Consider the following 26,564-nt stretch of genomic DNA (forward strand, 5'->3'; position numbering starts at 1 on the left):
GACCTGGCTGGGGGAGGGAGGGAGGGAGGGAGGGAGCGGGGTGACTGAGGGAGGCCGGGGTGGGGAACAGGGACGCCGTGGACGTGGCTTGTTTAGGGCTTTCAGGAGGGAGAGAGAGAGATGATTATGGTGGGGCTGGAGAGGGAAGGGAGCACAGAGATATTGTTGTCATTTTGAGGAACAGCTGTAAAGCCAGATCACATACACCTTCACAATAAAAAAGAACCCCCCCCCCTCACAATCCTCTGCTGCATTCCACTCATACTCTTCTTTACCTGGACCATTAAAGGCAGTAGCGGCAGGTGCTGAGCTAGCATCACAGCACCGTGTACTGCAGAAGAGGCAGGTGCAGGAAGACTGCTCCCACTCCCAGCATCCCTGAGCTGTGATTGGCTGTGGTGAGGGCTTGGAGGTGAAGCACTGAGGGAAGCACTGACATAAGAAGTGTTTCAACTGTTGTTTTTTGTTTTTTAGGAAGAAAATACAAGGGAAAAAAATACAAATTATGTTTATAAGTATGATTAAAATGATTTTTATTAGTCTATCTTATCTTACTTGAAATATTGAGAAGTTTTGATAATTTTTGGATTTGTTAATTTAACAAAACACACTCCCCTTTTACCTCTGCTTTACTGAGATTTACCTCAATGTTCCAGACAGAACGAGAGAGAGAGAGAGAGAGGAAACAAAAAGGTGAAGAGGAGTTTGAAAGAGTGTCGTGATATGGAAACTTCTTTGGAGTATTTTCATAAAGAGTCACGTAAGAGCACATTATTCCCGGAGGAATATTTCTGTGAGCATTTCCCTTTTTCTGAGACCAAGGGTCAAGACAAACTAATCTAGTTTGTTCAAATTCTTTGGGATAGTTACACTTTGATAACATCTCACTGTCGTATAAAGGGTGCCGTTGGGTCACATGTAAAGCTCAGCATCCAGTTCCCTGTACTGAAAAATCTGACCCAGGAATACAGACAGATCCACTGACGGAAAAATGGCATCTAATACATGTGCCGAGATGTATTTTAGAAAACAGCCTCTAGGTTACTGTCTGATACTGATCAGCTTATTAAAAAAATGATAGTCAATCCCATGTATGTGGTGTTTGGCTTTTACAGTGGCGACCGACAAGATGTGATGGATTCTGTCCCTGTAACGAGCTGCAGAGTGACCCTGATCTCAGATTAATGCCCAACTAGGATTTTATAAAGGATTTTACAGTGGAAAGTTGGTAGACCTATCTGTTAAGATTTTTGTGACTGGTGTACAGTGTTGGAATGCTCTCAGCACTAAAGAAATTGGAGAATCAGATCACATACCAAGACTGGAGCTCAAATCCACTGTATATCTGAGAGGACTTGGATTTAAAATATTATTATCTCAAGGCTGCTAGTGTAAAAAAACCAACCCACAACTGATTTATACCTCTGCTGCTGCTGGTGATCAGAATCAGACCAAACCCCGCTCTAGAGGGCTGTGCCTCAGAAACAGAGCTAGACAAAGAGAATCTTATGGTGGGCAGGTTTTTGAATGTGACAATGGAGACAGTTCTGTCAGTGAAATAACGCCTAGGTGAATAGGAACTAAATGTTTCATTACCCTTAGATCTGAGACTTTTTTCGCGAAAGGTCCTCAAAGTGTAACGCATTACGGGGAAAGCAAACAGGGACGGAAACCGTGCCCCCACATATTTAACCCTTTTTCCTGTCCAAGTGTGAGACCATCACTTTGCCTCGCTGGAATCCAGTCCTCGAGACACATCCGAACCCTAGCCGAGTTCCCCTCAAAGACCCCATCCGTACATCTTAATAAATGTGCCTTTTGATTTGATTAATCAATAACATAATTTTTGAGTAACTCCGTACCCGAGTACTTATTTACTTTTCTGAATCATTTGTTTCAGCCGATGTGCATATTTTAATATGTATGTATCTATTAGTTTGAAAAGTAATTAATGAGAAAATATTACCTGTTTATTTATTTAATGAGATATTTATTCTGATTCATTATTTATTTTTGGAGACGGGTTTTTATTTTATGTGCTGTCTTACTTCTCTGACTTTGTGCCAATGTGCTGCTTTGAAGTGTTACATATCGTGGGTTTGTATCATTAATTAAACCCTCATTCTATATTTTAATGAAACACTGACCCTCTGGATTATACTTTCTGCCTCGTGTATGTGCTGCTGGATTTTTAGTCTGTGTCTACTTTGAGAACCATGGGTCTAAAGAACCGCACTAACCTGCTCGGAGTCTTTTACAGAACCTGAAAAAGGGGCTTTTACTGTTGTTGCACAACGTGCAGTGAGACTGCACCTCCACACACTCCTTAAGTTTTTAGTTTAGGGAGAACACGCTCTACTGAACAAAGGCTTTGCCTCAAACGAGTGATCACCCTGTAAAGCGAACACCTGTCTGAGCAGACCCCTCACCTGATGCACCACCTTCTGCAGAGCTATAGAAACATGACTCATTTTCTCTTTTCTTCAGACTCCCACTAGCACCACCTGCTGGAATATTCATCCACTCACAATTTAGAACTGAAGAGAGAGAGGAAAAAAAATAATAAAAAGCTGCCATTCACATTTTATCCACCAGCAAGAACACTTTCGATATAAATTTGATTATTCTTCATTGAAATTGTTTATTTCTACAGATCTGTACAGGAACATCTGTAAAATAACACTCACAAAACGTTTAGTAACAGCACTGTCCAAAGTTAAACATGCATCTCAATGATTATCTCCATCTTTACAGGAGAAGGGATAAAAAAAAACCCTTCTTAAATTCAACGGAAGTCAATGTAAACAGTTTTTTTTATTTTGGAGCATTTGTATTGGTCCATTTATCATTAAATTTGTACACAATGTGAAGGACAGCTGCTGTGTTCAAATGACGCAGTAAAACTAAAAATTGACAACAATGGAGATACATGTTTGTCCTTGGACATTGACGATAAGCTCATGAGAATGACCCTTTGTTACACAATCGTAAAAACTGACCAAGAAATGTTTGAATTTTTTAAATAACTTAAACACGTAAAGAAAGCAGCGCAGAGACGATCCAAAGCCTGGGCCTTTGGGTTAAATCATGAATGTTTTTTTTTTTACCAGGGACCCAGCTCGGGCTCAGGACAGGTGCTGGCGCTTGTGTTTGAGTATCTCAGTGGAAGTGAGGTTCAGGTCTTTGTTACAGACGTCACAGTGGTAGAGCCTAGTCAGACTTGAAGAGGACGCAGGTTTTACCGAGTCAGGGTCTGTGGAAGGAATATAAAACCAGATCAATTCATTGCTGAGTGGACTCACCACAGAGACCCCAGCCTTGAAACACAAACACGACTCAATATGGTTCAAAACAAATAGCCAGCGAATATCAGACACTTTTATAACAAAATCTCTGCTGTGTCTGTTACCGTCGTCGGGGTGCTGTTCCTCTGTCGGCCTGCAGGTGGCCTCGTGTTGCATGCGCTCCAGTGGCGTCAGGGGCATATGCAGGTCACAATGAGGACAGGTCCAAAATGTGCGTAAACATTCACTGTACAGATCCTTGGAGTCCTGTGTAACGAGCACACACACGGGATAACTTATAACGGGAGGTAGAAGGGAAAAACCTTACATTTACATGGAAGTCAATGTAAAAAGCAGTTTTGGAGCATTTCTATTGGTCCATTCTTCATGAAATTTTCACGTGAAGGACAGCTGCTGTGTTCAAATGACGTAATAAACTAAATGCAGATAAACATTGACATGGAACTGCACCTGACTGCTCTTTTTGGTGTTTTATGTTTAGAAATGCTCCGATAAAAGAACAAAACCAACAAATACTCAATTATATCAGCACATATTAAGCTTGTTTATTAGGCTGTAACATAAAAAACAGCACTAAGTCTATTCCCACACTCTGTTATTAACAAAGCTGCTATTGGTTGGCCGTTTCTTGAGGTGAGAATACTGGAGGTAGGACTGGGGGGCTGCAGCAGGTTTGGGAAAATTAACACATATTAGTGATTGTAATGTGTAATAAATATGTAGTAATTTATTTTTTAAATGTGGGTGGCACTGTGGTGCAACAGGTAGTGACACTGTCACACAGCTCTAGAGTCCTGGGGTTGCAGGTTCGAGCCCCAATCTGGGTGACTGTCTGTGAGGGGTTCTCTCCGTGTCTGCGTAGGTTTACTCCGGGTGCTCCGGTTTCCTCCCACAGTCCAAGAACACACATTGGTAGGTGGATTGGCGACTCAAAAGTGCCCATAGGTGTGAATGTGTGAGTGAACATGTGAGTGTGCGTCGCCTAATGTCGCCACTAATGTCAGCCATATCTTGGAAAATTAGCAGAAAACAGGTTGCAGCAGGAATACTCACACAAAGGCAGTTATATGTAAAGTAGTTGGTGACGTGTAAACCTCCTTTAACTGGATCTGGTTCAGCGCTCATTCCAGGAAACAGTGGTGGGAGGGAAACATCTGTGTTCAGCTGGGGTCCAACGTACAAGTTCTGAGACTGGAGTGCTGTCAGCCGCCTCAGACCATAGCTCACCTGACCAGAGACATCAGTGTTAACCACTCTTTCTAAATTTCATGTGTATGACAGCAGCAAAGCTGAAGAAGTAGTTTCCAATTTTTTCATATACTGGAAATATAGAGGATGTCTACAAGAGGCATTTCCTGTTTCTCAACATCCAAACTGCTCTGATTCAGCTCTACTTCTAATGTCAAGTACAGAGACTTTAGAACTGCCCCACCCCCTTGTCTAAGTCTGTCCAATCACAGCGATGGACACACGTTCAAGGGACAGCCCAAAGATCCTTATAAGTGGATTATTTCACATTTGATCTCATAAGAAATGAATAGATGAGACTTCACAGTTGTCTTGACTGGAATTTAAATAAATGAAGGATGGTCTGTTTTACACAGATCTGTAAACCTTCCAGGGGTTTCCATCAGTATAAAATTAATACAAATATTAGCATTTGACCCAGTACCTCAGTATAGACCAGAAAGCGTACTAGTCCCTCGCTGAGTTTCTCCAGCTCACGTCGGGCTGGTCTTGGGCCAGCGAGCCCCAGGCCTGCAGTGGAACCTGCTCCTGCCTGCCCCAGCTGAGCCTGCAGCAGTCTTTCCCACTCCCCCCTCAGCATCAGTGATGAAGACAGAGCTCTCAAAGCGGCCTCTCCGTCACTCACTTCCAGCTCCAGCCAGCCGTCAATGACTAGACGTGTGCAGTCCGCGTTGCTGTCGATGGAGTTTGCCACAAGTAGCAAGGCCTAAAGAAACATGAGGAAATGGCAAATAAATCATTTGGTCCCCAACACTCAATTCATATCAATAAACCTCATAAAAACTAAACTAATTCTGATTAATATAAATGTATTATTTATAGCTGCATTATAACTGAATTTACTCAGTTCTAGCCCCAGGTTGAAAGGAGCAGCTCCCTCAGACCAGCGTTATGGACTAAGGAGTGATGGAGATTATTTAAAATATTGAGTGCATATAAAAATGTAAAGGCATCTGTATGACAGATATTCTTTTAGTAAGTGGTTACACCCTCATATACTCATTTTACTCACCTGCAGGGCTGGGACGCGTACGCAGTTTGACACGTATGGCTTGTTGGTTTCCAGCAGAGTGACAAAAGCCAGCAGCTGATGCCTGTTACTCTGCCCCTTACCAGCTCCTGGAGAGAGAGACAGAGCAAATAAGAGAAGAGAGAAATGAAACAGGAAAGAAGTTTGGTTCGAACATGAAGTTTTCATGAAGAGTGTGTACCAATCTCGCTGGACTCATTTTCAGAAACATGAAGAACCTCTGGATCAATGGCAAACACGCTGGTGGGGTGAATCACAACTCCTTGCTTGTTGCGAGTGTGAAACACCTAGAACAAAGACAACATACATGTTTAGATTATTGAATGGGGTAGAATATAACTTTGTATGTGACAATAAATTGAATCTAATTAAAGGTGCATTTTTTTTCATTTTCTGATATAGATACTATCATCATGTCTGATTTAATCAAAATTATTTAAATAAGCTTGTTAAACTAAGACATTTCACTAAACGCATCTGAAAGTACTCGGTGAAACATTGCATAGCAATAAATACACAGCCATCAACAGGACTTCACAGACAGTGTCTTCAAAGACAGCAACATGTTAGGACCATGCCAGGATGCTAACACACTACGTCGCTAGCCAGAATAATGTCAACTGTACAGAGACTGGAATACAAATCATGCTGCTTTTTATACAAGTGTTAGTTTCAGACGCATCTCAGCACCTTCCTCCTCTGAGCACCGCATCAGTAGACAGTGATTAGGATGTTGCAGACACTACCAACTTCACTTTATAAATGTATGAACTGGAGGACAGGTTTTCCCACGATGCTATTTTTATTTATAGTATATAAATATACAAAAAGGATGCTTACATTTCTAAAAGATGTATGCCCTGATACCTACTCTGGTTGATTTTACTTCCAATTTTAGCAGACTAAATATTAACCAGAAATTATAGAAGAAATTGTTTTTAATCACAAAAAAAACCCCAAAACATTTTGCGCAAATGATTATATATTATTTTACATTTTTCCAATAAAGTGTAAATCAAATCAGATGAAGAATAAATATTCTGTGTCATTCCTGCTGCATAGAGTGGGTCCACCACACAAGAGGTGGCCATTTTGAATACAGGCTTTTATAGGTCCTTTACTAGGCAAGTGGATTGGCCTCTAAGGTGTGGTTTTGGCGGTGCCCACTTCAAAGACTGCGTGTGCCCTACCTGCTCTGAATCTTTGCGGTTGGCATTATGTTCATCGGGCAGTGCCAGCTGTGGGTACAGACCCCGGCAGAGCACCAGTCTGAGCAGAGCCTGCTGCCGAGAGGAGATATCTGCGCTGACGTAGGCAGCCTCCTGGAGCTCTGTCACGTTATGTCGCAGTTTGAACTTCACTTCCTGTGAGGAGAAAAAGAGTGTAGTGAAATTAATTGTTGCATATAATACTTAGTGTTGCAGTGTTAATTGTTTGGAGGATCGTCCCTAGTTTTGGATTAATGCAGTTCTTCCATGACAATCACCTGGATATCCATGTCCTTTCCCATAGAGTCTTTGTTGTTACTCTTAGATGCTGTTCCCTCACCATCTGAGCCAGAGGATTGCTCAGCCTCCAAGCCATCCTCCAGACGGAGCACCTTTCTGCGGCTGCCCTCCTGCAGATCGTGCTCCCTCTTCATCTGGTAGAGTCTCTGCCGCTCTGTAAACCTCTCCCTGCGCTGGGCTCGGCCCTGAGCCGATGGTGCGGGAGGCTCCTTTTGCTCTAGTAGCCCATGGCTCCTCAGCAGCTCCTAAACCCAGGGTACATATTTTCACATATGGAACTAGAATTTGCTCTAATCAGAGCTAGAATCAACTCTAGTTATGCTACAGATGCATTCAAATGTAGCGTTTGGTGACTTGACAGTGGAAACTAGTCATTGGTGTAGTGACTAAACTGGGAAGTGAACCACAGTCTGCCATGTGGGGGCAGTGTTGTTACCCACTACTCCAGATGTATTAAAATTATTGGGCGAATGAGAATAGATATTTCAATGAAGTCATTAAACATTAATTTTATACTTTGACATATTCTCATTTCCACAGTCTACTTTGTTAATTGCTGGTTTGATTTATAATTATAAAATTATTTTTATGCTAACAGACCCCTGGATGTGGAAAAAAAGCCCCCTAGAACAGGAGTTCATGTAGTTTATTGACTGACAGAACCCTTTCTGAACACAAAAAGCCCTCCAGAGCAGCAGTGTGTGTTCATGGAATTTAGAAGCTGATAGACCCTTGGATGAGGAGAGAAAAAAGGTGTTCTGTTCATACGAGCAGAAAGGAGGAGAGACTCTTATCATTATGTGCTGCTTTTAGTGACTGTATTCCCTAAACTACAGTCAGTCTCACAATCCCTCTATCCATAACACGAGAACTCCACCTGAAGTAACCATGGCCTCACATTTGGAGGAGCTGATTCACATACAACCCAATTGATGCTGATCACCTTAAACTGCCGCCTCAGATTGACCATTTCATACAGCCGCTGCTCCTCTAGTCCTCTTCTTTTGCACCACTTCCTGGAGCCTCCTCCCCTCTCGCTTTTCACCTGCAGGAGAAGCAAATGATAAATACATATCAATATGAAGAGGTGTGACGAAAAACAAACAACAACAACAAAAGAAAACTTTACAGAAATAACTGAATAACTTTAGCTGCTCCAAAACAAAACCAGCAAATGTTCTGATCTCTGGATCTTGCATAAAGCAGGAACACGTATTTATTCTCATTGATTTATCAAATTATTCCATATTTCAGATAGACCTTTGATTTGTAAAAAATCAGGATAATTAAATTGTTAAGTTGTAAATAAAATGATCCAAAGTGTTTGATGTGGGATGCTTCACTGTAGAGAAAATTACAGAAGAACATTGATCCCCTTAGGGAAACGACTTCTCTGCATTTGACCCATCCATGGTTGTGAACACACAAACTAGTGGAGTAATTCTTCACAAACACTAGGGGAAGTGAACACACACACAACCGGAGCAGGGGGCTGCCAACCACCTCAGCGCCTGGGGAGCAGTTTGGGGGTTAGGTGCCTTGCTCAAGGGCACTTCAGCCATGAATTAACCCTTTCTTGCCGGTCCCTGGATTTGAACCTGCGACCCTCTGGCCTCAAGTTCCCTTCTCTAACCTCAAGGCCAGACCTTTCCATTTGTGAATATATGTCCTGGACACTGTTTCTAGCATGTCTTAATTTACAGGTCTGAATATTTTAACCGGCCAAACACTGCTGTCTATCAGCTATCAAAAAATTTGCTCTTGGAGCGGTGATTACAGCTGACTGACCTGCACCCATGCGTTGAAGGTGTTGAGCAGCGTGAAGGGGTCTCCCAGGTCACTGTTGAGGGGCTGGCGTGCAGTGGAGCAGTCAGGATTATGTTGAGCACTGCGGAGAAACGGTGACTGAACACTGAGCGCTGCAGCAACGGTCAGCACTGGCTCCACCAGGTTGAAGAGAGAACCCAAGACTAGCATTTTACCTAAACACACACACACACACACACATTTCTCTTTTGGTTTTGCTCTGGTGTTGACCATATATCATATCTATATCATAAACACATACAATTACAGAATATTCCACTTCAGTCTCTGGACGTTGTTAAATTTTGGGCATTCTTATGCATAAACAAGCAAATCTAATGACTGGAGGTCTCCACTCCTCTCCCCTCTTTCTCCAAATTTTAAGGGTCCTTCTAATAAATTTAATAATTTTTTTAATAATCAATTAATTGATCCCTGTGGAAATGTTGTGTTTAGCTTCTATTGGATAAACAAAGATGAGTGTGCACATCCAACACCACTGAAACACTGCTGCAAAGGCACAAGCAAAACACTCCCGCAGACTGTTGTACAAAAAAGCTCCCATATTTTATTACTGTTACAACATTTTTAACTGGTGGGCAGGTAAAATGTGATGTCGCTATGGGTCCCTACAAAAAGCTGCTTCTTCTTCACTTGGGTGTTTACCTGATGAGGACTGCAGTGGTCGAAACATTGCAACAGTAATAAAATAAGGAGTTTTGATGCATTTAACAGTATGCAGGCATTCATTTTGCCTGTTAAACAAACAGCACCATAAGATTTCAATGGAATTTGCATCAGGAGCCCATTCATTTTCTACACTGGATTCCTTTTCCACAAATTTTTAAGTACTGCTGGAAAGGTACTTCTTACACGTAAAGTTAAAGTAACACAGAAACCAAAAAAACGTGGAGTAAAACTCCATACCTATGACCACATCCACAGGCAGCTGGGCCAACAGTCTACCAATGGGGGTGAGCTCTCCACGGACGTCTAGTGCCCCCTGCTCCTTCAGATATGTCACGGCTGTCTGAATGCTGGAGGCTGGAGGGGGGTCTATGAAGGGAAAAGACAGAGGATCTCCCAGACCCATACTCTTCATCTGCACAAAAAGAAATCACAAACACATGCCCAGTTCACTTTTAATGTGGATTATCTACAAAGTGAAAATTAAAAGACATTGCAGCTCCTTTCCTATGTGTTCAAGACAATCTGGATTTTCACTGAACTCCCTTTAATGCATTTAATCAGTTCATGGCCTGCATATTATGTCCTTTTAAAAGGTTGGATAGGCTTCAATATGCCATTAAACACCCTACAAGTCACTAAAACTCAGAGACTCAGTGGGTGTATAGACGAATGAAGGCATTCAAATCAACAAATTTTGAAAAATAAAATTAAAAACTATATCACAACCATATCACAAGATTTTGTAATCACATTATATTGTAATTTGCAGTATGTCACAACACACAAACCCAGTGCTGTGGGCACAGATGCATGATGTATATTTCTCCTAAAAACAAGCGCTGAGAAAGGTGGACTCACAACAAAGAGATGAGCCACGAACCCTTGAGACTTTGCTGAATGCTACTCTTTTTCAAAATGGTAGAACTTGAATATTCTATAAACATTTTACCTTATATATATTTCTATAAAATTTGCCTCTGTCCCATTTGTTGGAGCGTGGTGCAGACATTAAATCCTAACTGTTTATATTTTCAAAATACAATTGAGTTGCACAATAACAACTTTGGAAATCAATTCTTTTTATTTGTTAAATAAAGTTTCAAGAAAATTAACACATTACAGATTCTGTAGAGTGTAAATTCCTGTTTGTGTTCCAGCTATACAAACCGAGATGTGAGAGGACATACCTGAAGCACTAGGGAGTCCAGGGCCACTCTGTGGATCTCAGGGACAGGGTACGGGGCAAAGGCCTCATAGTCTGACTCAGCGTAGAGCCGGTAGCAGACTCCTGGCCCGGTTCTTCCAGCACGACCCTTCCTTTGCTCAGAGCTGGCACGGCTAATCCAGAACTCTTGAAGTCTCTGCATCTTTGCCTTTGGATCAAAACTCATCTCCTTTACTTTACCTACCAGTCATACAACGATATCAGAGGATCAGAGGATAGAAACGGCAAACACATACTGATAGGTAACCAATCCAAAACAAGGCAAAAATAGATATTGAATGCAGCATGCAAAAAAGTGAAAGCAGAAGCACCAAAACCTGGCCAAAAATTACCAAAGAATTATGGAGTATAAAAGTCCTGGAGATCTACTGCTCTGGAGAACTCATTCTCAACTTATATGGCTTAAATATTCTGATGATCTTAAAGGCTTTGATTAACTGGACCCATGCAGGAGAGAAGGGCTCTACAGCTGGGGTCTGAGTTTTACATTTTTTATTAATATGGGATCATTCTTAGTGAATTCCAATACTTTTCCTTTATTCTAAGCACGATACTTTTACTTTAGCCTTATTTTAGTATTTTATTTAGTTAATTTTTGGGTATGGAGAGTGTATGCTCATGCTTCTTTTCCCTCATTCCGCATTTACTTTACCTGAGTCAACAACAAATCGCACTCCATCGATGGTCACTGACGTCTCAGCTATGTTGGTGGAAATGATGCACTTCCTCACCCCCGGAGGTGCAATGTCAAACACCTTAAAGGACACATACATAAATTATTGACAATACTGACTGAAAGTTATTACATTACTGTATTATAGCTGACATTTCTAAGTACTACCTGCATCTCTGGTCATGTGATTAGCATTTTATACATACCAAACACAATTGGTAAAGTCTAGATATCTGAAATATAGCTATAAAATAGAGTGCCTACTGGAATGATTTACTATCTGCTGAAAATCCGACAGAAATCTAACATTAAAGTGGACATATTCTCCCCTGCCCTGCGACCTACTTTTGTAAAAAGCCCCACAGCAGCGTTGTCCCCTGTCTAAACACCCTTGTTCAGAACGCCCGCTTTCAGTGCCTGTTCCTTTAAATGATAATGAGGTGCTCGCTGTTCACCCTGACCCCGAGCGCACAGCAGTGAGGAGCGAGGAGCAGAAGCTCTGGTTTTTAGTTGTTTTTGCTGTTCTCTTTCTCAGCCATTCTTGTTTTCTCCAGTTTTACACAGTGCAGTTATTTCTCCGTGCTCCTTGTGGCTGTTTTGCCGAGTTTAACCTTGTCTTTGCACTCTCACATAAACACTGGTCCAGCGCTGTGATTGGACAGACTCAGATGAGGGGGCGTGGCAATTCTAAAGTCTCTCCACTTAACGTCAGAAGCAGAATCAGAACAGCTCATTTTATCCCATCTTTTCTGTTTTAGGCATCACACAGCAAACTGAGTGGGTTGTATTGTTTCACAATGTGTGCTTTGGTGGGTTTTGGTGTGCTCCAGATTACTGCATCAATGTGCACAGGCACTGAACATGAACTGGATTTTTTCTAAATATGTCCCCTTTAAGTAGAACCAAACAATCTTTAAAAACTAATTTTAAAATATTCTTAAGGCATTTTCCAATTAATTTTTCATCTTATTCATATTCATTTTAAACATCCTGGCAACCCAGCATTTACAAAGAGAAACCTTGGACCTAAGAATACTGAAGAGTAAAGCCCAGACTTTGTAGCCCAGTTTGTTGTGCAGATGTGGATGATGGTAGCACTGATCCACCTTATCTTGCTGAGCCAGTGACAGGGTGCTGTGCAGGGGCAATACGATCCAGCGGTTTGTGTGTGCAGCATAAGTCTGGCAAGCGTCCATGATGGTGGAAATCTCCGCTACCCCACTGAGGAACAGCAGCAGGTCACCGCGCTCTTCAGCAGGATATCGCTGATCAATGCCTTGAAGCACACGCAGATATGGTCGTGGATCCAGCTTCTCAGATTTAGACACCTGCTCCTCTGGTGGGATGGGCTGGTATATTACCTAAACAAACACACACAGATATAATGCAGTTTACCGTCATGCAAATGTGCACCCTCCACCATACTTACAAACAGATTCTGCACCACCATTTAACGCCAGGTCCTACTTTCACACGTGACTGAAATCGCTAATACAAACACTTCTCTCGGCTCATAATTTTTTACTGATACATATACCTATTTCTCTGATTTTTGACATGAGGCCAACCTTTCTCTTTTTGATTTTCTCTGGTCTGTGTTTATACTTTTTCCATCTTTTGTGTTTTCCATTTCCACATGTAGGTTCTGCTGCTCGCCAGGCTGCCACTTTAAATTTGAATATGCTCTTAATGACTTGCCTGGTTAAATAAAAATAAAACTATTGTGAATAGTTCACTGCACGTGCACCTTAACGTGGGGATCTGGAGCCCATCAACCCACACACTGTGAAAAAAAAACACCCAGTCAGTTTTTTGTCGGCTACCTAAGTCAGAAACATAAGATAAAAAGCGGTTCTGATTCTGCTATACTTCTGACATCGAAGAAACGTAAAGATTTTAGAATTGCCCCGCCCCCTCTAATCCAAATCTATGCAATCACAACGCTGGATCCACATTTATGTGAGAGTGCAAAGACAATAAATGCAGCAAAACAGAAACAATGTGCGCAGAGAAATAAGAACATTGAGTAAAACGAGAGAAAACACGTTCAAAGAAGAAAGAGAAACAAGCTTAAACAGCTAAAACAGCTTCTGCTTCTTTTAGAAGAACAGGCATGTAATAAACATTGCAATGCAACCTTTTTGAATCATGTTAATTGAAGGAAAAGTGTTTAAAATATGTCCTGTTTAAGGGTTCAGAAACTTAAGCTATGTTCATAATATATCTACCTCATATCTAGCACCCATCTGTAACATATTCTATTTTCTGTAAATCAAAATGTCTGCAAATTGTTTAGTTAGAAATTAAATGTCTACATCTGGTTTAGCTAAAAATTTGCATCGGTAAACACGTTACATTTAAAAGAAAAAAAAAAACCACATATTTGGCAATTAGGCCAAAACAAACCAAGCTGAGCACGTATCACAACTACACCTACTCACTGTGTCCTCTCACGTCTCACCTGAATGGGGAAGAGTCTCCCTGGAACCTGCAGCACTGGGGCATCGTTGTAGTAGCTGGAGAAGAGCTTAATATTGATGGTGGCGGACATTAGAACCAGGCGCATGTCTGGCCTCAGGGCGAGCAGAGAGCGCAGCACACCCAGCAGAAAGTCACAGTGCAGGTGTCGCTCATGAACCTCATCCACGATTAAAACTTGGTATTGGGCCAGTGATGGGTCCTGCTGGATCTGTCGGAGTAGCAGACCCTCAGTCAGGAACAGGAGTTTGGTAGCCGGTGTGCGACTGCTCTCAAAGCGGATCTGGTATCCAACCTGAAGAAAAAACACACCCAGAAATAGACGCATATCAACCATATTGTAATAAGGGGAAGTTTGTATGAACAGTTTATTTTTCATTTTCAGAGCCTTCATGATGAATACACCCACTTCACTTATGTAACAGACATGGGTTTGATTTCCAGGTGGGGCAGAAGTGCTATACTACACCAATAAGAGTCCTTAGTAAAGAGGCCTAACCTATATATATATATATATATATATGTGTGTGTGTGTGTATGTAAACATTCATTAATTAATTCATTGTCTGCAACCTCTCTTATCCAGTTCTGTGTCGTGGTGGGTCCGAAGCCTACCTGGAATAACTGTGTGCAATGCAAAGACAGGCAGACCTTCACAGGGTGACACACACTCCCACATTCACTCACACACTCACAGCTAGGGGCACTTTTGAGTAGCCAATCCACCTACCAATGTGTGTTTTTGGACTGTGGGAGGAAACCCGGGTAGGCACAGAGAGAACACATATAAACATAAAAATAATCAAAAAGAGTACATTATATACACAGCCCAGTAGGGACAGGTGTGTGTTTACCACTAAAGCACATCACCTCTTCTGCTAAAAACACACTGTAAACATTTGGGAACTGAGGAGACCAAATGCTGTAGCTTTGAAAATGAAATATTTCCCCATTCTTGCTTGTTACAGGACTTCAGCTTCGCAACAGCCACTTACATTCTCACACCAGTGTGCGATTTCACACACTTACCCAGTCACTGACAAGTTCACACAGGCAAAGTGTTTGGATTGTGGGAGGAAACCAACCCAGACATTGGGTAAAAACACCACACTCCTCACACACTGACACAAGAGTAATTAAGCATAAGACCCCAAGACACTGCAGCTGTGTGGCAGTTGCACCACCTGTAACCCCACTGTCAATCAATCAATCAAATTTTATTTATATAGCGCTTTTCACAACAAAAAGTCGTCACAAAGCAGCTTTACAGAGATCCGGGTCCAAGCCTCCTATGAGCAAGCCAGGGGCAACAGTGGCAAGGAAAAACTCCCTCAGCACACGAGGAAGAAACCTTGGAAGGAACCAAGACTCATACGGGGAACCCATCCTCCTCGGGTCGACACCGGAGACACAACAGAGAACAGAAGTAAAAGTGAAATGACCGATGAAGGGGTTATAGTAATATAAATGTAGTATATTAATGATGATGGAGAAGCAGAAATGAAAATGGTGAGGATGATGATATTAGTGATGTATGAGTCTGATGAAGGAGGAGGTGATCAGGGATTCAGTGTGAGTTAAAATTAGGTGCAGAGTTAATCTGAAATAAAACAGCATGGCCAAGCATGATAGTGTAGATGAGACAAGGACAGGATCTTGTACAGGACACACAGGGGCTGGATCAGGGCAACACCTGGAGAGCAGCAGGACATCTCAAAGCATGAGAGAGAGACAGGAGAAAGAAAGCCAGACAAAGGGAACAAATAAAAACACAGAGGTTAGTAGGGTCATGGTAAAGAACGGGGAAAAGCTTCCACTGGTCAGGCAAGAGAACCCAGCGACAGACAGCGTGTTGGCGGTTACTACACAGCTAACTAAGAATGCTGTAGCTATGGTGATATGACAGGGTTAACACAGAACAGTGATAATATGAAAACCAGCCCGAACACCAATATAGAAGGAGTAACCTGAAGGTGAGTGATTAACCAAAAGCTTGTTTAAAAAGGTAGGTTTTTAATCTAGATTTAAAGATTGAGAGTGTGTCTGAGCCCCGAACAGTAACCGGAAGGCTATTCCAGAGTTGAGGAGCTTTGTGAGAAAAGGCTCTTCCTCCTGCTGTGTTTTTCTTAATGCGAGGAACAAAGAGTAGATGGGCATCCTGTGAACGAAGTGTACGTGACGGGCGATAAGGTATGAGAAGTTCAGTAAGATACTGCGGGCCTAAACCATTTAGAGATTTATAAGCTAAGAGGAGTATTTTATAGTCAATGCGAAATTTTACAGGTAGCCAGTGTAGGGACGAGAGAACTGGGGTGATATGTTCGAATTTTCTAGCTCTAGTGAGCACCCTGGCTGCTGCATTTTGAACTAACTGAAGCTTGTGTAACGCTTTGCACGAGCTCCCTGCCAGGAGCGCATTGCAGTAGTCTAGACGTGAAGTTATAAAAGCATGCACTAGTTTCTCTGCATCTTTTAATGATAAAATATGCCGAATTTTGGCAATATTGCGTAGGTGGAAGAAGGCGGTTTTGACAGTATTGGATATGTGGGTATCAAATGTGAGAGTCGAATCAAAGGCTACCCCTAAGTTTTTAATGATGGCATTGTGTTTTACTGTTGAATTATCAATAGCAGCATTTCTGAGTGAATGTATCTGAGTATCTTTACCTAGTAACAAGACCTCAGTTTTATCAGAATTTAACATGAGAAAGTTTTGCATCATCCAGTCTTTAATTTCAGTTAGACATTCTGTTATTTTACGTAGACAAGCAACATCATTGGGTTTGGCTGATATATACAGTTGTGTGTCATCAGCATAACAGTGGAATTGAATCCCATGCTTACGGATTAGTCGACCCAGTGGCAGCATGTAGAGTGTGAACAATACAGGGCCGAGCACTGATCCTTGTGGAACACCATATTTAACTAAAGTATGATTAGAGGATTTATTATTCAGATAAACAAATTGGTAACGATCGGATAAATAAGATCTGAACCAAGAGAGGGCAGATCCTTTTATTCCTACCAGATTTTCCAGCCTATCAAGAAGCATCACATGATCTATGGTATCAAATGCTGCACTAAGGTCAAGCAGCACCAGAATAGATATATAGCCCTTATCATGTGAAAGGAGTAAGTCATTAGTTACTCTTGTTAGAGCCGTTTCTGTGCTGTGATTTGGTCTAAATCCAGACTGAAAAATGTCATGAATGTCATTGTTTTGTAGATAAGAGCACAACTGCTGTGACACGACTTTTTCTAGAATCTTAGCAATAAAAGGGAGGTTTGAAATTGGCCTGTAGTTTGCGAGTACGAGAGGGTCAAGATTGGGTTTTTTAATAATTGGTTTGATTACTGTGTGGCTGTGATTTGATTACTGTGTGGCCCTCAGTGTTATTATAGTGCTCTTTATAAAGTGAGTGTATATGAGGTGGTTCTCCAGGCCCGAACAATGGATGATCTGTAGACACATGCTGTAACCTGCAGAGTACAGAGAGGACAAGTTAAAGTGTTCCTATATCAAAATCAGACCTACCTTGGACCCATACTGATTGAGGCTCTCGAAGCTGACTCTCTTGGCGAGGGAGATGCAGGCGATCCGGCGGGGTTGGGTGCAGGCGATGTGGCTGAACCCAGAGGAGAGCAGATACTGCGGCACCTGGGTGGACTTTCCACAGCCTGTGTCTCCCGCTACCACCACCACGGGGTGGCGCCTCACCAGCTCCACTATGCGCTCTCTGTACTGGAAGATGGGCAGGCTCCTCTGATCCTTGCGCAGTTTCTGCAGTTTCCCAAAGCTCTGTTTCTGATTGAAGTCCAGGAAGTGGAGGAGAGCCAGGCGACAGTCTGCGATCTCCTGCCTGCCCGGACCAGGCGGCTCTCCATGTCCGTGCCGCCTGGCACCTGAGCTCCTGAAGCCGTCCTCTATGTCCTTGCTGCACACGGACACGTTGATCTTGTACCGCGGGTCGTACTCATTGGGAAGCCCAAGGTCCACTTTCTTCTTCCGAGCCTTGCCTTCATGAGGCTCGGCACGACCTTTGTTGCTTCTGGAGCTTGCCGCCTCTTTCCGGGCTCGGAACCGCTGGAAGCGCTCGAAGAAGCTCCAGAACTCCTTGTGCTCCGGGCTGTTCGCCTGGATGTAGTCATGCTGTCGAAAAAAGAGCTCATCCAGCTGTGCACGGCACCGAGGGCTACCCCAGTCCCAGCGCCCCTCACACATCTGGCTCACACGTAAACCCACTCACAGAGACCCGTGGCAGTAAACTCTTTAAACTCACTCAGTTACCAGGTGTCCGTAAGCCACTCACTCTAGGCAGGGCATGTATACCAACTCACTGTGACCCAAGGCAGGGCACGTAAACCCACTCACAGTGACCTGAGGGAGGGTCCATTAACCCACTCATACTGACCCGGTACAGAGTGCGCAAATCCACTCCCAGTTACCTGGGAACTTTCCGTAAACCTACTCAAAGTGACCCGAGGCTGTGTTTACGTAAACCCATTCACAGTGACTCGGGGCAGTTACCAACGCTTACTCCGTAACAGAACCAGCACCTAGTCACTCACTCAACCTCAGAGAACCGGCTCGTTAAGACTACTCGGCTTCAAAAGAATCAGTTCCTGGGGTTCATGCTCTTGGGAATCAAGAATCGGATCCAATGCTTTGGATTCAAATTTAGTCTTGAACCATTGTGAGAGGTAAAAAAAAAGCAGAAATACAGAATTCTCGTCTGTCTGAAATGTTTTATTCCATTCATTGAACCGACTCTGATCCGTTCAAATTAGAATATGAATCGACTCCTATATCTCATGTCCTCGAACAGCACTTTCTCGGCTGTTGTTAGACTGAATGGTTCCGAGTTCCGACTCCAGTCAGACAAACGGTTAAACATAAAACTTTAAATAGTGATTAAATAAATAAATATAGAGGTTAAAACATATTTTGACCGACAGCGTCTTAAAACAAAAATAACAACAAACTGCATTCAGTCCGAACGCGGAAAGGGTTCGGAGGGTACGGAGCATCAAAATACAGTTCCTATAGGAGCATAAATCATATCTGTGGAAACTAACGGTTATTTAAAGGATTCGTTTTTTATTGAACATGTAATGTTATACTACTTAATTATTCAGTGCACATATATTTATCATCATACTTTTTATAAAATAATTTTTATCTTCACCGTCCTTCACCACTCATGAACTTTATATTAATGACTTTATATTTATTTCCACGGTTGTTATGCAGACTGAAATGCTCACAGTCTTGAAATGCTTTGCAAATCATTTATGCATTTATTCATCTATTATCCTGATCAGGAATGCTGTGGGTCCTGGTTTGGGGTTCTGCCATTTTGTACTTGTGTCTTGTGCACTTAAACAATCCCACAATGCACTGCAAAAAGTCATGTAAAACTCATGACTAGCAGAACAGAGAACACTAGCAGATATCAGATTAGCCATAATCCACTGAGTTATTTTGTGAAAACCCGCATGAGGTAGTGTTCGAAATCATTCACTACCCTCCTGAATTCAGTTCCCTATAATAGTGCAGTATATAGTGAATAATATAGGGAATAGTGAATAGGGAGCCATTTCAGACACAGGGCTAACCTGGTCCCATCATGGGCACTGGAAGTCATCCATATATGGGACCAGCCTATACCACCTGGACAAAATTTGCTGGGTTGCACATAGGTGTGATGACTGGGCGGCCACTGCCCAATGTATTTGTCATACATAAGTATTTAGTCACAAGGGTTTCATTTTTCCATGATTTTAGAGAGTTCTCTTCAAGTTCAACTGAAGCTGAACTGAAGCATTTAAATGACTAATTATTAAATGACACCTCAAATCTGGTTTTCTGAAAAAAACGTATTATTGTCATTATTCCTCTTCATACATATTCTTTGGTTTAAAACCAGAAAGAAAAATAAAACACCACACACACATCTACACACCGGCTGGGTTCAAAACTATAGCATATTCAATATATCGTGCACTATATGATGTCATATACATGATGGTCATATATATATATATATATATATATATATATATATATATATATTGGGTGTCCCCCATTTTGTAGTAGTGTCAGAAATCATGGACAATTCCAGTGTACAGCAGAAAGGAGTGTTTAACCAATATACACTAGCAGATAGTGAATTCACATAATGCACTGTGCTGTTTTGTAAAAACCAGCATGAGCTAGTGTCCAAAATATTCACTACTCTCTTGAATTCCAATCACTATAATGATGCACTCTATCCTGAGTATTTTGGCAATAGTAAATACGGAGCCATTTCAGACACAGACATGAACCCACACCTAACTGGCATACACCACACTGAGCTGGCTGTGATTGGTCCGATCAATTAATCCAGTTCAGCTGTGCTCGCAAACCCAGCTGGACGTGTTAAGATGGAGATTCAGTGGCTGTTCAGGCTCTGCCTTTTACTTTATTCCTGTTTCTCCTTGTCTGGTACTGCTCTGTTCATTCCAGAAGTTACGCAGAGGCCTTGTCCCAAATCAGGAGGTGAGATGCTGTGAGCATTTAGACCAGTTTATGAGGGCATTAAAAGTTTCAGAACTGTACAGTTGTGACCAACTGAGCCTCTCTGTATAATAAGTTTTACTGACTGTCCAGTGGTTGGCATGTTTGGTGCATGCTTTTCAGTGAAAGTAGTGGCTGTCAGTCTGTGGTAGATATTGTAAAGCTGATGTGTGTCTTGTTTTCACTGCCATTTTGGAGGTATTCTGTGGTCAAGGCTGATCAGTAAGATGGTTGACGCTGAGTTTTTATTCTATTTGTTTACCCAACTGGTGGTCACCGCCAAGGGGACCAATAGTTTAATTTTACTAGTGAAATGATGCACAAGTGATGTGTGAAAGGATACAGTAATTATTTTAAAAGACTGATAAAATAATATAAAAGACTGAATCCTTACTGTTTGTCACAGTGAGAATTTCAAGTCTGAAATCTAAATGCATATTACAAATAAATTATGAGAAATCCTCTTGCACATGGGTCAATACAATCCATACGGACTCTGGGAGCACACAACACTTAAAGCTAGGAACCGGAGCCTTTGCCCTTTTAGTCATGGTCTGTCTGCTCTTGGTGGAGTTGTTGTGGAGAAGTGGCAGTTGGATTGCTTGATATACTGGATGTCAGCTAAGTTGAATCATATTAGTGAATGCTTTGAGGTTTTTGAATACTGTGGTTTGATGGGGTACTTGTGACCACTGAGCTAGTACCCACCTCTAGCCTGTGGTTCTACTTTCCTGGCTAGGACTAACCTCTTAGTAAAATGTGCTATCAGTAAATATTGAAACAATATTTCTACAGTCTGCAATTTAAAACAAATTCCTAGCCTTGCTCACAGTCATTATCCTCTTCTTTCAGGTTTCTCTGAAGAATGAACCGGACAGAGCTCACTTGGTGTTCTGCTACTTCTCTCCTCCAACTCTCACATGTCTTTTATCTGTGTATGTTTCTCCTGCCTGGTGGGCAGTGTGCAAACCTGCAGTGCTACTACTGTCCGCTGCAGTCGGTCCACAAGCCGTGCAAATATGTCCTGACTGAATGTTTGCCGGGGCAGAAGTGCTTTACTGCAAACGGGGGATATGGAGCATACAAAGGAGTCTTTTCCAAGGGCTGTGTGTCGGAGAGTAAATGCCTTGGGAGGAACAATAAGATTCTGCAGATGAGCAACATGTCTTTAGATTACTTCTGCTGCAGCTATGACTACTGTAACTCAAGCGAGTGTTGGACCTCCAACCACAGATTTCTTGCACTTGTTGCAATTGCAGTGGCTTTTTATTCTCAGTCAAACTAATATCATCCAATCAGGAGTATATCTAATACGTGGGGATAATTAAATTGTTCAGGTCTGTTGTTTAAAAAAAGCAAACAAAAAACACAACACTGGAAAGGGCTAGGCGTGACTTCCAGTTCATAACTTAATCATTTCAATGTTTTATAATAGGAATAAAAATAATAAAACAAACCCAGTTGTATTTATTATTATTTTTTTTTTTAAGTCTAAAGATGAGAGACAATTCCTCCTAGGAAATTCTGTGGCTGCGGGAGGTGTTGGTGAGACCAGGAGGGGGCAATTTCCCTGTGGTCTATGTGGATTCCAATGCCTGACTGCATTGTCAGGGACACTGTACTCAATCAACGGTATGGTCTTTTGTATGAGATATAATACAGAGGTCCTGGCTCGCTGAGGTCATTAAAGACCCCAAAGTACTCCTGGAACAGACTCAAGGTGTGACTGAATAAATCAGCCACTGTGCTCACTGTCTCTGACCTCCTGAGCATCCCTATCTAATGTAAACCAGCTTGGGCACTCCATCTCGTCTCCCCTATACCTAATAACTGATGATTGGTGAGGGGACTCAAACTGTATCTGTGTGTGTGGACTGTTGGGAGGAAATGGGAGCCCCTAGAGGAAACCTATGCAGACTCAGGGAAAACACATATCTGAGGCCACATGTATATAGAGTAAGATTACTGTCAAAAATAAATGTGTGCATGCTCATATACTCTCGTACATAAAGAGTTAATTTGTACACAAAAGTAACAAAACAAGACACAGCAGACCGCGCATGCGCACTATAATTGAATCGATTGGCCTTCTCTATGTATCTTGCCTGTGAGTCCAGTGACGTATTTTCTAAAGTGTTTTCTCACTTTCCAATTCGTGTTCGTAATCTAGAAGTCGTACCTATAATAATTTAAATTGTATGCGTAAGTATTTATAATCGTATGTTTTTGAAGTTTTATTCATACAAAACACACATGAAACAGATTTTTTTTACAAGTTAAATATTTATATACGAAAGTATATGAGCATGCACACGTTTATTTTTGACAGTAATCTTACTCCATACATCCACACGTATCTGGCTATGTTTGAAAACAAAGTTTCCTTACTCCATTTTTTAAAACATTCGTGTCCAGATGATTAAAAATAATTATGCCAGTCCAGTAGGGGGCCATACCTATTGAAGAGACACATCTAAATACCAAGAAGCATGAGAAAAACACGGGTGAAATCCAAACTTATTCCATATTCCCTATGTAGTGCACTGCACAAGTCGAGAATTTCTGAATCTAGATCTTAATCGTGCATTATATATTTTTAATTCAACGTTTATATTTATGATGGAATCTGAAATCTAGCGCTATCTGAATGTATACACTGTAGTTGTATGACTTATGTAATTAACTAGGGTGACCAGACGTCCTCTTTTACCCGGACATGTCCTCTTTTTTAGACTTAAAAAATGTCCGGGCGGAATTTCACAAACGTCCGGGATGTTGTTTTTCTAGAGATTACATAGAATTTCGAGAAGTTTCGTTCACAAACTAGTCCCGCCCTCCCCTACTCCGATTGGTTCGCTTGAGTGAGAAGGGGGACTGGTGAAGTAGCCTAAAGTCTTCTGATTGGACGGTCTGACTGTAGAGCTACCGTTATTGGCCAGTAACCTTCCCTGTAAACATGTAATTGGTCAGTCTGCACGTCAGTAGTCCTTGTTTACGTCATGCAAAGCTCATGTATCTACCCTCATCTTGAGCAGTTTTGCTGAAACGTAAATGTAAATTCTCGGATGAATTAAAAGAGAAATTCCCATGTTTTGTGCAGCAAATAAAGGTGTAAGGGACCTAAAGGACCCCCCGAAACGTGTCCTATTTTTCACCATCTCAGATCTGGTCACCCTAAATTCACTCAATAGGGACTGAGGAGCTATTTGAGTTTCACCCAGAAGCATGCTCTGTTTCACTCGTTCACATGAGAACAGTGACAATAGATTTTTCAAAAATCTCTATTTTTAGTTTTTTTTGTTTATTATTTTCATATTTTTATGTATTAAAAAATATTTAGTGACATAAAAATGCTGTTTTTGTTTGGAAAGGTCGTCAAAACCAGTTTTAATAAATATCCATATAGGTGTAGATGTGCTGCCCCCAGTGGCCAAGTATTTAAAGCATGATTCATATTTGTTTGGTGAGATTTAAAGCAACACTAAGTATTATATATATATATATATATATATATATATATATATATATATATATAATATTTTACCTTATAATTACAGTTTCAAATTTGTGACACTCCACAGACCTGTAACAGGGAGAAAAGAGCAACGCTCTTTGCTACTTCACACTCAGCTCTGGAGAAACTGCACTATGTAATATTTAGAGGAGGGTAGGAAACTACTTCCTCCTCCCTGTTGATATCAGAACAGTGCTGTAGAAGTGAATTCCACTCTCTCCACATTAGACGAGGCCAGGAACAAAAATGGCAAATCTTACAAAGGGAGCAAAATGTTTTATGTTCAATAAATAAATTAACAACAAAACATGCAACATGAACACACTAGAGGTTTAGACAGTACTTTATTCACCTTTTATAAGGCTGTGTTGTCTCCCCATGGTGGATATATATATATATATATATATATATATATATGTATGTGTGTGTGTGTGTGTGTGTGTGTGTACACATACACACAAACACACACACTCACACACACACAAGAGACTGTTATAGCTACACTGAGAGGGCGCAAAGTATATATATTACACAGACTTACAAAAACAAACACTGATAGGGAAATCCTCATCTCCCCCCCACCCCCCAGTTACTAAAATACAAGTCATGAAAAGTAAACATAAGTGGACAGCACAAGGGGATGGGGATGAGGTGGACAGGAGGGGTTTCATTGCAGTCAAGGACTTTGACCTGACCGCCTAATAACTTAACACTATAAAACAGCATACAGATTTCACACACAGTGCATTTTAAATAGGTTATGTGGAGAACGATTTACCATAAATATCTGTATTTGGGGGATCAACATATAAAAATGATAAAATGGGGGGAGGTCTCTATTTTCATTTGCTGTTTTGCTTTGCTTTTTTTCTTTCCACCTCTGGCATGGGCCTATAACCAGGCCTCCGTGTATCTCCACAGATGAAAAAAATGCTTGAGAGAGGAATTAAACCTAACAAACAAAAGAACGGAACATCACAGTCAACTCATCACTAAAAGAATATACAGACACAAAACAGCAAGAACACAGAACTCCTAGCATCGTCACTGTTGACCCGATCATCATTTGTTCTTGTCACTGTTTTCAGTTACTTTTTCCTGGGAAAAGGTACAGGTTGAGTCTTCCGCTCGCACTCAGTCTTCAGCCTGTTGGACTTCACAGCTGCCTTAGTTTCGTTATCGCCACATCATCATCATCGTATTCATCATCATCATCATCATCATATCAGAGCTTCACAGTGTGGTAAGGAGAAGGGGAAAGGACTGGTCATAAGTGGACCAGGAAAAATCATAACCATAGAAAGAACTACAATAACAAACCTGAAAATTCATGAAAAGTAAACAAAATGACTTCCTTTGTGGTTTCCTTCCCATCGCTCCTCCCTGGGAAGGCCTTGATTGGTTGCAGGTTGAAATGTCAATCCGAGGGCAGCGGGGTGGTTTCAGTCTGAAAGGATTCCACTGGTCACTGTGTCATCAGGGAGAGGATGCGTTTTTTTTATTTTTAATGTGATTACCAGGTTCTCCTTTACAGTCGGTTAGGCGTGTTGCTGCAATGCTCTTTTTTTCTTGTTGTAGTAGTGACGAAGCCCAGTCTGCCTGGCAAAGTTCATCATGTAATTTTGTTTACGGGTGCTGGAGAGAGGGACAGGAGGAAAGGGGGATGAGAAAGAGGAAGGATAATGGTTAACAATAAGATTAAAATGGGGTTTTCTGATATATGCACATTCTCACCTCAGCCCCTTCTACAATAAACTGAACTGAAGACAAAAGCAGCAGCTTCAAAAACAAGGCAGAAGCTTGCACATCACACACAACCTCAAACACCATGAAAGGTACAGGGATTTTGCTCATTTTCACATCAGAAATCACTTTTGGTTAAGATTCTGACCAATTGTTTCATGTCTTCAGTGTTGGGACGGTTACTTTAAAAATAAACACCTACAGCTGCATTGCAACATTCTGCTCAGTTTTTCATTTTCTGTCCTATCTTATTTAGAGTGGAATTTCGGTGTTACAACAGGTAGTGTCGCTTTCACATAGCTCCAATATCCTGGGGTTGTGTGTCCAAGTCCTTCTCCAGGTGACTGTCTGTGAGGAGTGGGCTGTTCTCCCAATGCACACATGGGTTTACTCTGGGTGCTCCATGCAGCAGGTAGTGTCACAGTCACACAGCTCAAGGGACCTGGAGGTTGTGTGTTGAATTCCCACTCTGGGTGACTGTCTGTGAGGAGTGTGGTGTGTTCTCCCTGTGTCTGTGTGGGTTTCCTCCGGGTGACTGTGAGGAGTTTGGTCTGTTCTCCGTGTCTGCGTGGATTTCCTCCGGGTGACTGTCTGTGAGGAGTGGGGTGTGTTCTCCCTGTGTCTGTGTGGGTTTCCTCTGGGTGACTGTCTGTGAGGAGTGTGGTGTGCTCTCTCTGTGTCTGCGTGGATTTCCTCCAGGTGACTGTCTGTGAGGAGTGGGGTGTGTTCTCCGTGTCTGCGTGGATTTCCTCCGGGTGACTGTCTGTGAGGAGTGGGGTGTGTTC

General features: G+C 41.8%; 2 protein-coding genes across 3 annotated transcripts in view; both read right to left on the reverse strand.

Moving 5' to 3' along the window:
• Positions 1-2,661: 2,661 nt before the first annotated feature.
• Positions 2,662-18,742, reverse strand: dhx34 (DEAH (Asp-Glu-Ala-His) box polypeptide 34). Its single transcript, XM_066684179.1, has 16 exons — positions 17,499-18,742; positions 13,947-14,258; positions 12,592-12,846; positions 11,465-11,567; positions 10,775-10,992; positions 9,825-9,999; positions 8,880-9,073; positions 8,035-8,136; positions 7,070-7,336; positions 6,774-6,947; positions 5,765-5,870; positions 5,566-5,672; positions 4,978-5,259; positions 4,359-4,532; positions 3,410-3,551; positions 2,662-3,253 (listed from the first exon to the last, which is right to left on the reverse strand). The coding sequence occupies exons 1-16, from the start codon at positions 18,183-18,185 to the stop codon at positions 3,126-3,128; spliced, it is 3,426 nt and encodes a 1,141-aa protein (XP_066540276.1). The 5' UTR covers positions 18,186-18,742; the 3' UTR covers positions 2,662-3,125.
• Positions 18,743-24,372: 5,630 nt separating this feature from the next.
• Positions 24,373-26,564, reverse strand: part of reln (reelin) — a 103,573-nt gene continuing 101,381 nt past the window's right edge. For both annotated transcript variants that reach the window (XM_066684709.1, XM_066684710.1), the window contains one exon: positions 24,373-25,671. In XM_066684709.1, coding sequence (XP_066540806.1) covers positions 25,575-25,671 — 97 coding nt within the window. In that variant the 3' untranslated portion in view covers positions 24,373-25,574. The remainder of the gene's footprint in view (positions 25,672-26,564) is intronic.

This window comes from Hoplias malabaricus, chromosome 11 (assembly GCF_029633855.1).
Source record: "Hoplias malabaricus isolate fHopMal1 chromosome 11, fHopMal1.hap1, whole genome shotgun sequence".
In the NCBI taxonomy this organism is placed as follows: Eukaryota; Metazoa; Chordata; class Actinopteri; order Characiformes; family Erythrinidae; genus Hoplias; species Hoplias malabaricus.

What these genes read in the sequence shown, in the direction of transcription:
- dhx34 (XM_066684179.1), bottom strand. Translation starts at nt 18,185, where the DNA reads ATGTGTGAGGGGCGCTGGGACTGGGGTAGCCCTCGGTGCCGTGCACAG. An exon ending in CACTGGCTCAGCAAGATAAG is followed by an intron (nt 11,568 to 12,591) that starts GTGGATCAGTGC and finishes GTGTCCTTTAAG; the next exon opens with GTGTTTGACATTGCACCTCC. An exon ending in TACGCGTCCCAGCCCTGCAG is followed by an intron (nt 5,260 to 5,565) that starts GTGAGTAAAATG and finishes ATGTTTCTTTAG; the next exon opens with GCCTTGCTACTTGTGGCAAA.